A 12,930-nucleotide genomic window follows, 5' to 3' on the forward strand; every position below is an offset into this window, starting at 1 on the left:
TCGCTGCCTTTGAAAGTCCTGACCAAATGGAGCCTAGTACTTCTGCTGTTAAATGCTGTACTGCACTTTCTCTCTGCTGCACTTTTTCAGTGTAATTCACAAGAGTATTCAGCCTTCAAAAGGAGAGGTGTCTACATGGGTTTAGGTGATAAATCTGTCAGTTTTCTGCATCGGTATTATTATTATTAATTATTATTATTATTATTATTATTTTACCAAATCAATTCTTCCTAGCATCAAAAACTATTGCACAGATAACCATGACAAGAAAAACCTTTGTGGACAGATTATGCCCATTTTAGGTTTCTTATATTGGTTCTTAGATAGTGACCAAAGTCACATCTTTAAGAGAAATATTTTGGTGAACTGGACTGTGTCCAGGCCCCAACATTTGCCACGGGGTTTGGCATTGAAAGTGTTTGTTTTTTGTTCTTCGAGGAGCAGACCTGGATGCCAGCAGCCAAGGTTTGCTTTTCCTGGCTAACAGCAAAGGTTTTACAGTGCTTCACCACCACCTCCACCCCCCTCAGCAAATCCACAGCAAAATTGTCCCAGTGAAAAAGATCCAGTGAGCCGAGTGGGAGAGTCTGTTTGGTATGAAGTGAGGAAGTGCCAGGGGTACTGGGGCAGCAAGGAAGCATGGCCTCATCTACCTGCAGACCTCAGGACAACGGCTGGTCTCCTTGCTTGCCGACTGCTATGCAACTGTGTGGTCTTGTGCAAGTGTGCTAAAACATTGGCCTAAACATCTCCATGTCTGATTCAACATCCATCCTTTTCCTCACCAGCAGGCTGATGATATCTGAGACCTTGACGCTGCTGCTAATTGCATGGGAGATAAGAGTTCCAGATAAATCCGGGAAGATACAAAAGCAGGCTTAGCATAAACAACCCCAAATGCTTATGCTTTTCCTCACTGGAAGAGGAGTAGGATAGTCTGTTTAAATTTGACTGTTGGGACTTTTGGGGAGAACACTGAGTGTTCAGAAATGCTTACTGTGGATCAAAACCTGCAAGCATGGAGTTTAACCACAGGTCAGACTGGGCATGGGATTCCCCCCACCCTAGGTGAGTTTTCAAATCAGATCAGTACAAAACGTGCTGCAAACAGTTCTAGAGAACAGAGGGTTCTCTAGAACCTGCAGAACACAAGTTAGCAGCTGCCTTTTGCTGCCCTGGGAATGGGAAAGGCAGGATTCACCCTATACTGCTTTCTCCAGGGTTGTGCTTGTATAGCAGACTGATGCATGTACTAGGTGACAAACATTTCCATGGCACTGCGGAGAAGAACCAAAGCTTTCCAACTCTTCTCCAGCTCTCAGGTGTTATGTGGTGCTGGGGAGCAGTAAGCTGAAAGAGTGTAAAGGAAGGCTGTCAGGAGAGTTTCATTACCATGTCATACTGGTGCTAGTGAGAGCCAGGTCCCCCTGCTGCTGGGGTTACAGCTCTGTGGCATCAGGGTGGATTAAAAAGCTGGTGGCTTGCACTTGCTGTGCAGTGCAAGTTTGCAGGATCCAGATTGTACATGGATACCTGGGCAAGGTCTTGATGAAGAGATTAAACAAGGGGTGGCAGTCCACCTGTCACAGGGCTGAGCTCTGCAGATGAGGAGCTCCTCTACCAGCCAGGAAGTGCTTCTGTTGCCGAAGGGAGCATGTCCCCTCCTCCTTAGCTACTGGCCAAGCAGCCTACTAGTTGGAAAGTTCTTGTGGTTGTATATCAGATCCTGCTTGGGATTGGTGACAGTGCTTTGCATGCAGAGCTGTGGCTTACCTGTCAGTATTGATAAAAATGAGTATGTTCTTTTCCCCGTCTTGTGCTCTTGTGGTTTTATTTTGTTTTTATTTTTTCCTTTACACTGAAAACAAGTTAAATGCATTACTCCCCGTCGTTTCTATGTAAATGTTACGTGGTTATTAATTTTTTCATTTTCCAAACTCCTCCTTGCCTATGTCAGTTATCTCTCATGCATTGGGTCTATACTGTGTCCTGCATGAAATAATGAAAATTAGAGGAGTGAAGGTTGCAACAATGGTGGGTTACGGAACTTAAGGTTGCCCTTGGTAATAGAAACCCTTTCTGAGTTTTGCCAGGGTTTTAGACCTTTTTGCATTTTGCTGTTTGACAGAAAATGCGTAATTGCCATGGCAACTGCTCTGTCATATGATAATTTTGCTGTTTCTGTGAGATAAAAAGCTTCTCCTGAAATATACAATAAGCCATCATCACAGGGCAGAGCTGTCAGCATTTTTACTGTCTTTCCAGGGAAAGAGCTTGTTGGAAAGAGTATGAGCCCGTGCTTCTGACTATATTTTTTTTCCTGGGTTGCTATTATATAAAAATGTTTTTATATGAATTGTTTTCTAATTCTCTTGCTGAGAAGAATTACAGTCCAATTGCTTTATACATGAAGCCAACAGAGGAGACTCAACTGACAACAGAATTGCTCCAGGTGATTTCTTTATATAGTATAGATTGGACTGTGAGTTGGTGCCTGCATCATGTTAAGGCATCACTGCAGAGCCTGGATGCATTGGAAGATATTTCAGTTTCAGTCCTTGCTTGATTCAGATGTGATTTGCTTGGGACCACAGGTGGAGAGCTGATTTGATATCTACCTTAGATGATATGGCTGTGTATATTAATATGTCACGGCTTATGAAGGCTTGTAAAATCCTTGTTGCATCATTATTGATAAAACATGTGAAAGAAGGGTTCTGCACCTGAAGACACGTGAGATTCGTAAAGGGGTTCCTCAGGGAAGTGTCATTGTGGCACAACAAGTTTCTATTGCCTCTGGTATCCACAGAGCCTGAAATCTACAGGGAAAAGCCCCTGTATCTGATAAATGGCTATTCACTCAGCCCTGCTTCTTTTCACCCCAGCTGTTAATTTTTAAGGTCTATGTCTGCCATTTCATAAGTGAAGAAAACATTTTCTCTGACAGTCATCTTTTAGTCCCTAGTCCCTCATTCACAGAAGCATAGGTATCATACTAGTAAAGTGGACTGAATTCTCTCTGTTTAAAAAAAAAAACCTGAACAAACCATAATTATTACAGCTAGAAACTGGGTTTGTTGGCAGAATGATTGCACTGTATCAACTTGTTCTGTGTCTGCTCTGATGAGCGTGGTTGGTCCCGTGGTGTCTACATGAATTCAGAGTAGAAAATAGCCAGGAAAAAAACATCCTAAGTTAAAGCAACACTGTTAGTTTTGAGTCTTACTGTCTTTTGTTTTAAGTCTAATGGTAGTTAAAATACAGAGGTACAAAGCCCATCTGTCAGTTTCTGTGATTAATAACTTGTGAACATTGTTAACCTGCTATCATTCTCTTACTGTTTTAAAAATGTTTTTTCAATTAATACAGTACCACCATTGTACCTTTTGAAGGTAGAGCACAGTAGTGGTTTATTGTCAATTATTATTATTTCTCACTTAATTGGTGTCAGAATTTGCTTTTGGTTTCGTGCATGAAAGTGTTTCCTTGCTCATGAAATGTAGTTAAGAAGAGATCTGAAACTGCTTATGAGTGGCAGGTAAATTAGTACTATTTTATTATACAAAGTTCAAGCCTCCTGTTTGATCCAACATTGATATATTTCCTACAAAATGAAAATGAGCAGGATTTTAGATCTATATAAATAAGAAGTGGGAAAATAAAAACTGCCACCCCAAGATTCTGACCTGCATCTACTTACTTTCTGTCTATCAATTTGGGATTGATAATTCAGTTACTTACACATTTCTTAATCTTAGTCATGCAAGTAAATTTACTTTATTTCAAAGGAGTTTCTGACTGAAGTCTTAGGTTGTAAGGTCTGTTCCAAGGATCTGCCCTTCTACAAATCTACTGAATGTATACTGCACCACAGGGACCAACATCAGCAGTAATTACATCAGTAATACATAAGAAATGCATCTATGTTCCACTAAGTATTTTAAGCAAGCAAAGCTTTATTTTAAGGAACCTAAAGCAGAGGTAAATACCAACAGGACACCAGGGGTTTGCCTGAGTTACAAGCTAAAGGATACAAACCAGTTGTGTACGAGTATGTTTTTTTGGATAAGATCAGATTTTTTGTTCTGTGTTTTGGGAAACACTTGAAACAGCAAGATCGTGAGTATTCCTACATCCTCTTATAATAAAAATTATTTGGTAGGTATTATATTGTGACATGGGGCAGGGGAACAACAATGCTATTGCCTTTACTAAATTGCTCTTAAACATCGCATCTGCATTTCTAAAACAGTTACTAAAAATGTACTTCTTCCATTCTTTATGCAGTATAATGTCCTTATCTTACCCTTACAATGTCTTCCCACATGTTCACGACCTTCTGTGAACTTCTCTCCTTCCTCACATCCTTGTCTCCTCTGCCAGACACTGAAGGATGCCAGTGACAATGCCCGCAAGGACTTCCACCGTGAGGCAGAGCTGCTGACTAACCTGCAACACGAGCACATTGTCAAGTTCTATGGTGTCTGCGTTGAGGGCGATCCACTCATCATGGTCTTTGAGTACATGAAGCATGGAGATCTTAACAAGTTCCTCAGGTAAATCCAACATGTATTGTGCTGGAGAGCTAGAAGTGGACAATGAAGGTAGGCAGCTATTGGTGCTTAATGCCAAATTAACTCCTGTCACTTAAAAATGCAGACACCTGAAAGTGCAAATCTGCAACATTCATTTTGTGTACTGTGACGTGGAGCTCATTTTCTTTGTGTATTTGGAAATACCATTACGTTAAGCCTCACACTTTTCCCCAGAGGAATGGAAACTGAAGAAATATAGTTTTCTGTGTATTCCAGGGTATGGTATTCTGAAATGTTTGGTTATAAAGCTTACAGTAAGAATAGTCTTCTTGAAGGCTTTCTGGTAGCATTTTGGAAGATCCCTCTCAATATCTATTGCTATCTGTAGGCATCTAAAAGCTTCTGAAATCTAACCCCTTTTCTTCCCTCCTCTGAGAGTTTTGGAAAGAGTGCCATTAATCTGTGGCAAGAAAATTGTGAATCATGGAAACTTTGGTGTGGTGGAAAGCACTACATTTTGGGGTCTAATTCATAAAACTGTTCAGGAATGTGCATTATAAATTGAAATCTGGCTGTAAAGTAGTGTACTGTTCTGGCTGGGATGTTAACTTTCCCTGCAGCAGCCCATACAGTGCTGTGCTCTGCACTTGTAGCTAGAACAGCAGTGGTATCACACCAGTGTTGTGTCTGCTGCTGAGCAGTGCTGGCACAGCACCAGGACTCTCTCTAACATTCCTAGGGGGTGGGCAAAAAAGTGAGAAAAGAAGCATCACCAGGGCAGCTGACCTAAACCAACCAAAGGGATATTCCATACCATGTGATGTCACACTCAGCAATTAAAGGTGGAAGCAGGAAGAAGAGAGGAGGGGTGGGCTCTCATTGTGAAAACATTGGTCCTCCTCCCGAACACCGGCTATGTGTGTTGAGGCCCTGCTTCAAGGACACAGTCAAGCATTGCTCATTTGTGAGAAGTGGAGAGTAATTTATTTCCTCTGCACTTCCACATAGACTTTATTTCTTTTTTCTTTTCTTTTCTTTTCTTTTCTTTTCTTTTCTTTTCTTTTCTTTTCTTTTCTTTTCTTTTCTTTTCTTTTCTTTTCTTTTCTTTTCTTTTCTTTTCTTTTCTTTTCTTTTCTTTTCTTTTCTTTTCTTTTCTTTTCTTTTCTTTTCTTTTCTTTTCTTTTCTTTTCTTTTCTTTTCTTTTCTTTTCTTTTCTTTTCTTTTCTTTTCTTTTCTTTTCTTTTCTTTTCTTTTCTTTTCTTTTCTTTTCTTTTCTTTTCTTTTCTTTTCTTTTCTTTTCTTTTCTTTTCTTTTCTTTTCTTTTTTCCCTTTCCCACTCCCTTTTCCCCTTTCCCTTTTTTTTCCCTTTAGTTAAATTGTTTAGTTAATAATACTCTTTCCTTAATTATTATTATTATTATCATTATTATTATATTTTTCCTTTAATTAAATTATCCTTATCTCAACCCGTGAGTTGTTCTTTACTTTACTTCTTCCCCTCCTCATCTAAGGAGAGGAAGTGTTTGCAGAGTAAGCACTACTTTTCCCAGACTGACTGTCTCTTTGGCAAAGGATTTAAGTGTTGGGGCATTTACATTTGCCTGCTTGGACCTCTGCCGTGGATCAGGAGAAAACTGTGGTTTCCAAAGACACTGTCCCAGTACTTTTTGAGAGCACTGAATTTCCATTAGAACAGGCCAGATTTGAAGCTGATCCATTGTCACAATAAGAAATACTTATTCTTTGATAATTGTTTTTTTTTTGGCCTTTTCTTACCTCCTAATTCTGACTTGAATTGTTGTAGAGAAAGGTAGTTTAGCAGACAGTATATTTCCTCCATTAGGTGTTCTCTTTCTCTCTCTCTTTTTTTTTTTTTTTTTAATTATTAATCAGCCCTGGTCTTTAGAACATAAAATGATTATGCCGGGACAAGCTGTTTAACCTAAGCTCCAATTTGTCATTCCTCTCACATTTGCCGCAGCTTGTGCTGCAGATCAGAGGTTAGCTGTAAGTGGGCTGTAAAAGCCTAAATTTCTTACCCTGCAGCGCCACCAAAGGCTGACGGGAAAAAATCCGAAATTTAAGGATGTGCCTCGCTGTCTGTGTGTAGCCAAAGGCTGTTTCAGATCTAGGACCACAGCCTCAAAGCCATGCCTGCCTCATGCTTGTTCTGGGCAGTGGAGGCTAATGTGAACCCAAGGAAATCTCCGTCAGTATGACTGGCTGTTGCAGACACTGAGGAGCACCTCTTTTACAGACAGCACCACAACTGCAAGATGGGTGGAGTGTTAAAAATAATACAAAAGTTTTATTAGATACAAATCTCCTCAAGGAAACCAGTGAAAGAAGAATTCTCTAATTTAGTGATTTGAGGCTTCATATCTGAGAGCAGCCAAAAAAATATAAAATGAAAAAATGATAATAAAAAAAATCAGTGCAATGAAAAGGTACAGTGCTTTTCAATAGGAATTTTCCTCTGAGTCTTGGTTGGAGGTTTCATATCCTCCTGTACATTCCGCTTCACCCAGACCAGTTGAATGTTTGTCTGTATCCTGTGGCAGAGAAAGTGCAGTTAACTTCTTTACTTGGTACCAGCTGCAATCCCAGCAATGCTACACACCTTCTTTCATTTCTTTCTCACATCTGTCACTTTGCTCATGAAGTTCTTCCCTTGGGGCAATTTTAATATCATATGTCTAATAAGTAATGTCAGATTTGATCTCAAAGATTTTGATTAATTTGCAACTCTTTTCCAAACTCCTGTGCCCTTCCCTTAGGGATGAATAAGGCCTCACCTTCATTGATTGGAAAGGTGATTCTCTGAAACTCTACTTTGGAGGAAGGAAGACCTTCTGAGAGAAAACAAAAATTGTTTGTAGAGTGTTTTTCCAAAATAGTTGAGGAGGGAAGGGCAGAGGTAGTCTCTTTGAGAGATTACTTTGCAGGAATAAAATAAAAAAGGCTTCTGAAGTCCTAGACGAGTAGAATGAATAGAAAGTCCTTTTCAAAATATTATATGAAGGTATATGAATGAGGAATGATTGTTAGCCGATCTTATTAGTTGGCTAAGGATTGGATAGTAATGCTTATCATAAAATTGTGTACATAGGAATGCTGATATCAGTATCTTTGAGTTACCAGGATGTCACAGGAGAAAGGTGGTGATTTAGGATAGGGGGTATTATGAATCCAGCTGCCTTATTTTCATGAGCAGTATATGTACCTGTTGTAATATGTTCTTCAAAACACCTGTCTTTCACACAGAGAAGGAAAACAGTAAGTGAAAAAAGCCAAGAGACAAATTATTGCTATTTCACCAATGAATCTATAGCCCCCCACCTTTTTTTTTTTTTTCTTTTAATTGAGTAAGTCACTTTTGTGGTTTTTGTCTCACTAATACCTTTTACCTCTGTAGCCTGCAAGTGGCCTGTCACTTTATCAGCTTATATTTTGATGCAGGGCACATGGTCCAGATGCAGTACTGATGGCAGAAGGCAACCGTCCAGCTGAGCTGACACAGTCCCAGATGCTTCATATCGCCCAGCAAATTGCAGCTGGTATGGTTTACCTGGCATCACAGCACTTTGTGCATCGGGATCTTGCTACCCGGAATTGCTTGGTTGGTGAGAACCTACTGGTGAAGATTGGGGATTTTGGGATGTCTAGAGATGTGTACAGCACAGACTACTATAGGGTAAGTGAACTGCTGTAAGTGCTAACAAGTGAGGTCTGGTTCAGTAATCATACCACAGTGATGTGACAGATTATGGTTTTACACTGACAGGTAATTTTAATGCTGGTATACGAAGATCATGGTTTTGGGTTACAACATTTCAGTAAATTTGGAGCAAATTAATCAGAATAAGATTGGCATGTCCTGTTTATGTGCGATGACTTTAAATTCTAATAGTAAAAGATAGGAAGGTCTTTCTGGGCAGAAATTTTACATGGTTGTTTGGCTGTATTGAAGACGAAAACGAAGCAGATGGAAAGGAAGAGTGGGTAATCAGATTTGGACCAATACTTCTGAGCTATTAAAATATGTTATCATATGTTTCTCAGACAAGTGGAAATTGTTTCTTTTAGGTATTTTATAATGTTCCATTATAAAGTTTATTTGAGTAGCTGTAAGTAGCGGATAGCAGTGCTGAATGAGCTATTTAGCTCATGGAAAGACTAGTTCAGATATTATTAACTTCTCAGTTCATTAAAAGCTATCTGCAAGCTTCTCCTGCCTTAAGCCTATTCTTTAATTCTACTGCTTATGGTTGAAGAACTGTTTTGCATCACTCTGGTGAGGGCGATAACTAAGTAGTAGGTAAGAGTAGCCCTTGGTGCATGTTCAGATTCTGGCCCAGGTTGTATTCCCTAGGCTCAGTTATGGTATAATGATGTGTAAATTTTGTAAAGGGTTCCTAGAGTTGCTAGGACTAACAGGACCCTGTACGTTAATCATTATCATTGATGTTGTCTTTGTACTATGTGACAAGTCAGGTAGTTGATTACCACATGTGTAGCTTCATGAGTTGAACTGCAGCTATCAGGTTTTTATGGCTTGCAGAAGGCAATCCATGGGCAAGCTGTTAGTTTGTGGGTGCTGGAACTGTATGTATCTTGTAAAATAAGCTATTCAGTCTCTTTAAAGCACATTCCCTGTATGTGCCTCTCACATCACTTATTACCAGTGACTTCTTTTTAGGTAAAATGAAGGACTCTTCCTTATCCATCCTAACTGGGTTGCAGTGTCCATAAAATGACAGTGTCACCTCTGTGCCAGTGGTTGTCGGATGCCTGAAAAGAGATTGATTTTACATCCAACTGATGCCTGACAGGGCAGAGGAGGGTGCACACAAAAATTATTTGTTGTGTGTTGTTTTTCTTAACAGCTGAGAAATAAGCTTCCTCTGTTCTTTGTTCCTCTATCTTATTTTAGAAGGCAAACCTAGTAATTTGTAAACACATGAACCAGACTCCTCTTATATTTTGTTATTTTGGAAACTTGGCACTTCAAGCTATTTGGTCAATGTAAAACAAGCATGACTTCATTTCAGAACTTGGAAAAATACATAGGATAGTAATCACTGACTCTGTGTTCTCAAAGACACCAGTGAGCAACAAAGGCTTTCTTGATTTTGCTTCTGACAAATGAACAGTACTTGCTGGGACTGGAGACATATCTCTGTTATGTATTTTAGTGAGACTGGATTCATTTACCAGTTCATCATTAGAATTAAGAATGAATGTTCATGCTTAATAGTAAGTGTTTGCAAAAGCCTTGACAAGAACAGCATTTTTGAACAATAAATGCTTTGTCTTGTTCTAATTTTTGAAAAAAAAAAAATCCTGCTGCAGAAAAACTACAGGCAAAAGGGGTAGAAACTAGGTAATCATACAGGCTTCCTGGGGACAGCTGAGGTTTGGTGCAAACATTGGTGTAGTGGCTTTGGTGGCATCTTACCTCCTCATGTTCTTCTGGCTTTAATCCTTCAGTTTTATGCATCAGCACTCAAGCAAAGCTTTTACCAAATGAAGGAGTTTAGAACAAGACCAGGATTTTGTCCTGCCTGAAACATGACGTGGGGAGGTTCTGGTAGCCTGGACAGTCATGGAGTGCTTTTCAAAGTATCTCATGCAAGTGATTCATTGCATTTCTCACTGCCTCTTCTTCAGAGTGATTCTCTCCTTTCCTCTTTCTTCTTCTTCGTCTTCTTCCTGTCCCCCCTTCCCTTCTTCACATCATTCTTTTGAGGCCAAGGGAGTCAGTGTGGTCCAGGAAGAAATAAAGAAATGAGAAGAGAGGGGGAGAAGGAAAGGAAGAAAAGGACAGTGTTTGAAGAGGATGCAATAATGGGTGTGACAGAGGGAATGAATAAGTCAGTTCATTAAGGAATGTAAAAGAAAAAGGAAAAGGGAAGTGGAAAGAGGCATTAGTAAAAGACACAAATGTGGTTGAAGGGAGAAAGATGTAGACATATGGCAGAGGTGATGAATGAAAATATAAGTATCATGGTTCCACCCAAATTGATGAAGTAAGTTTGCAGTATGATGGAAATGTATGAAACCTAAAGTTGTGTAGTCATTTGTTTTGAACCGTGAGAAAATTGAAAAGGATCATTTCTCCAACCCCCCACATTCCAGCTGTCTTTTAGCTGGTACAGAGGAGAGACAGAGCCACAGACTGCCTTAACACTGTATTTCACACTGATAAAAGCTGGAAGCCACAGCTGAGTCTTTGAGGTTTTCAACTGCAGAACTTGGGCCGTATATGGGCTAGACAGAGTCTGACTGTGAAATAGTCAAGGCTATGATGACTTTCCAGAATGTTGCCTTAACAATTATGTCTATGGCAGGCCTAAGCAATGAAATTAATTGATGACACTGGGATGGCACTGACCCACCATAACTAATTGCTTATAGCAGGGTAAGTCTCTTTTAACTGGTCAGACTTAATTGTATACACAGAAGAAATTCTTCCCCAACTTTGACAACTTTATCTGATGTTCATTGGAAGGATTTATACAGGTTCAAAAAGCTCTGCAGTTTGGTATTTGTGTTTGGTATTTGTGTTTGGTATTTGTGTTTGTTAAGGCACTGGAATCTGTTTACTGAGATCCTACCACCTTGTCAGGATGCTAGATTTGCCCAAGATGATTATTCATAGTTTGTTTCTGTAAGATAAGGATGGTCACCAGTACTTGTTTGCTGTCAGATTGTTAATGATACTCTGTATTGAAGCAGCTCAGTAGTTAAAAGAGTTTTGAGGGAGAAAGAGAGAGAAATATCCCTTGGGTTCAGAATGCATGTCATGCGTGGCTCTGGTTACACACAACATCTTCTTTTCTTCCTCCCTTCTTTTTTCCTTCCTTTTTCATCAGACATCTTGGGGGTGGAGAGAGTCCTGATATACATGCTAACAGTGAAACAGCAATAGTTTTCAAAAGTCACCCCAGATGATCACGAAGAATTTGCAGTGCCTTTTCCTCTCCTGCACTGCCATCCACCTCAGGTCAAACTAAAGCAACTGTCAAATAATTAGTTTCATCCATGTGCCAAAAAGCTCCAGTGACTGCTGCACTGCAGGCCTTGTAGCACAGCGCATCACTTCATGACGTTACTTATTTGCAGAGTTTAGGTCTCAGGTTCATTAGGGACTTTTACATGTTTTGTTGACGTTGATGTCTGTTTTTTGTTGCTTGGACTCCCAACACTCACAAGTCAGAGTTTCCCTTCTTTCCCTCTGATACTCAAATAATGTGACTCATCAGCAGCCTTCAGTGGCTTGACGTACTGACACTAAAGCATGGGAATGACCAGATTGCTAGTATACTTCCTTGCACTCAGAAAATACTTCAGGACCTTTTTAGGCTCAGAGTTGAAGTTTGCAGCTGCTGCTCAGTACTTGGTCTTAAAATATTTTCTTATCATATACAAACAAACACAAAAAAGGTCATCTCACCTCAGTACTTGGAAAAACTTGGAAAACTTGGAAAAACTTAACAGGGATATGCTTTAAATATCCAGCCTGGTCAGCCAGCTGCAAGCTTGAGCCAAGATCTTGCATGAAACTGTGATCTCACTGAAGTAAGTAAGAGCTTTGCCATTAACTTCATTAGGACCAGAAGTTCACCCTTCCACATTATGTCTGCCCAGTGCAGAACAGAAACTCTGTTTCTGATTTAGATTTATGGAGCTAAGTTGTGTAATCCCTGTTTAGCTATTGTATAACTAACTTGCCTTTATGCAACAGTGCAAGGAACAGTAGAGAAAATAAGGACTCTATGCCTCTGCTTGTACAAACCATAGAAAGAGCTATCAGAAACCTGGAACTATTAGCAAAGTTTTCATCTTTAGGCCCAACTTGTCCAAAAGCTAGAGAGGTTTAAAAGTCGAATTAGCCTAAGCCTTTCTCCACTGCAGAAATCTATACATTAGGTGTTAAGGGCAAGAGGAGTGACAAGAGCCTGAGACCTCTTCAAGTCACGTGGAAAACCTCAACATACATTAACACCCTTAGCTCCAAATCTTATGAAAATTCCAATCTGCCAAGGGAAAAGAGGAAGAGATGTCAAGGGTATCAATGCTGTCCTTGACAAAAATTTCTGAAACGTCTTCCAAAGTCAATCACCCCTGACATAAAACAGATGGTGACAACAATCCCTATAAGTCTGTCTCAGTCAGAATTACCTTTTGGCAAGTAATGGTTCCTTTTGGCATAATGTTATGAGTGCTCAAACCAGCTACACCAGCCTGGCATTTCTGGGGTCTAGTAACAACCATTGGAGCACATCTGGCCCAATATCCTGTTTATGAATGTCATCTGTCCTCAGTGCCTCAGAGCAGTGGGGGAACAGAGCTTAACACAGAGCCACACCGTGCAACAAGAGGTAAAACAAAA

The 12,930-nt window shown here is 39.9% G+C and overlaps 1 protein-coding gene across 4 annotated transcripts in view; it reads left to right on the plus strand.

The window, feature by feature from the left end:
• The window catches only part of NTRK2 (neurotrophic receptor tyrosine kinase 2), a 201,554-nt gene that overhangs the window by 152,242 nt on the left and 36,382 nt on the right, over window positions 1-12,930 (plus strand). For all 4 annotated transcript variants that reach the window (XM_038170542.2, XM_038170543.2, XM_038170545.2 and 1 more), the window contains 2 exons: window positions 4,384-4,556; window positions 7,995-8,229. In XM_038170542.2, coding sequence (XP_038026470.1) covers window positions 4,384-4,556; window positions 7,995-8,229 — 408 coding nt within the window. The remainder of the gene's footprint in view (window positions 1-4,383; window positions 4,557-7,994; window positions 8,230-12,930) is intronic.

Source organism: Anas platyrhynchos, chromosome Z, assembly GCF_047663525.1.
Source record: "Anas platyrhynchos isolate ZD024472 breed Pekin duck chromosome Z, IASCAAS_PekinDuck_T2T, whole genome shotgun sequence".
NCBI classification, from domain to species: Eukaryota; Metazoa; Chordata; class Aves; order Anseriformes; family Anatidae; genus Anas; species Anas platyrhynchos.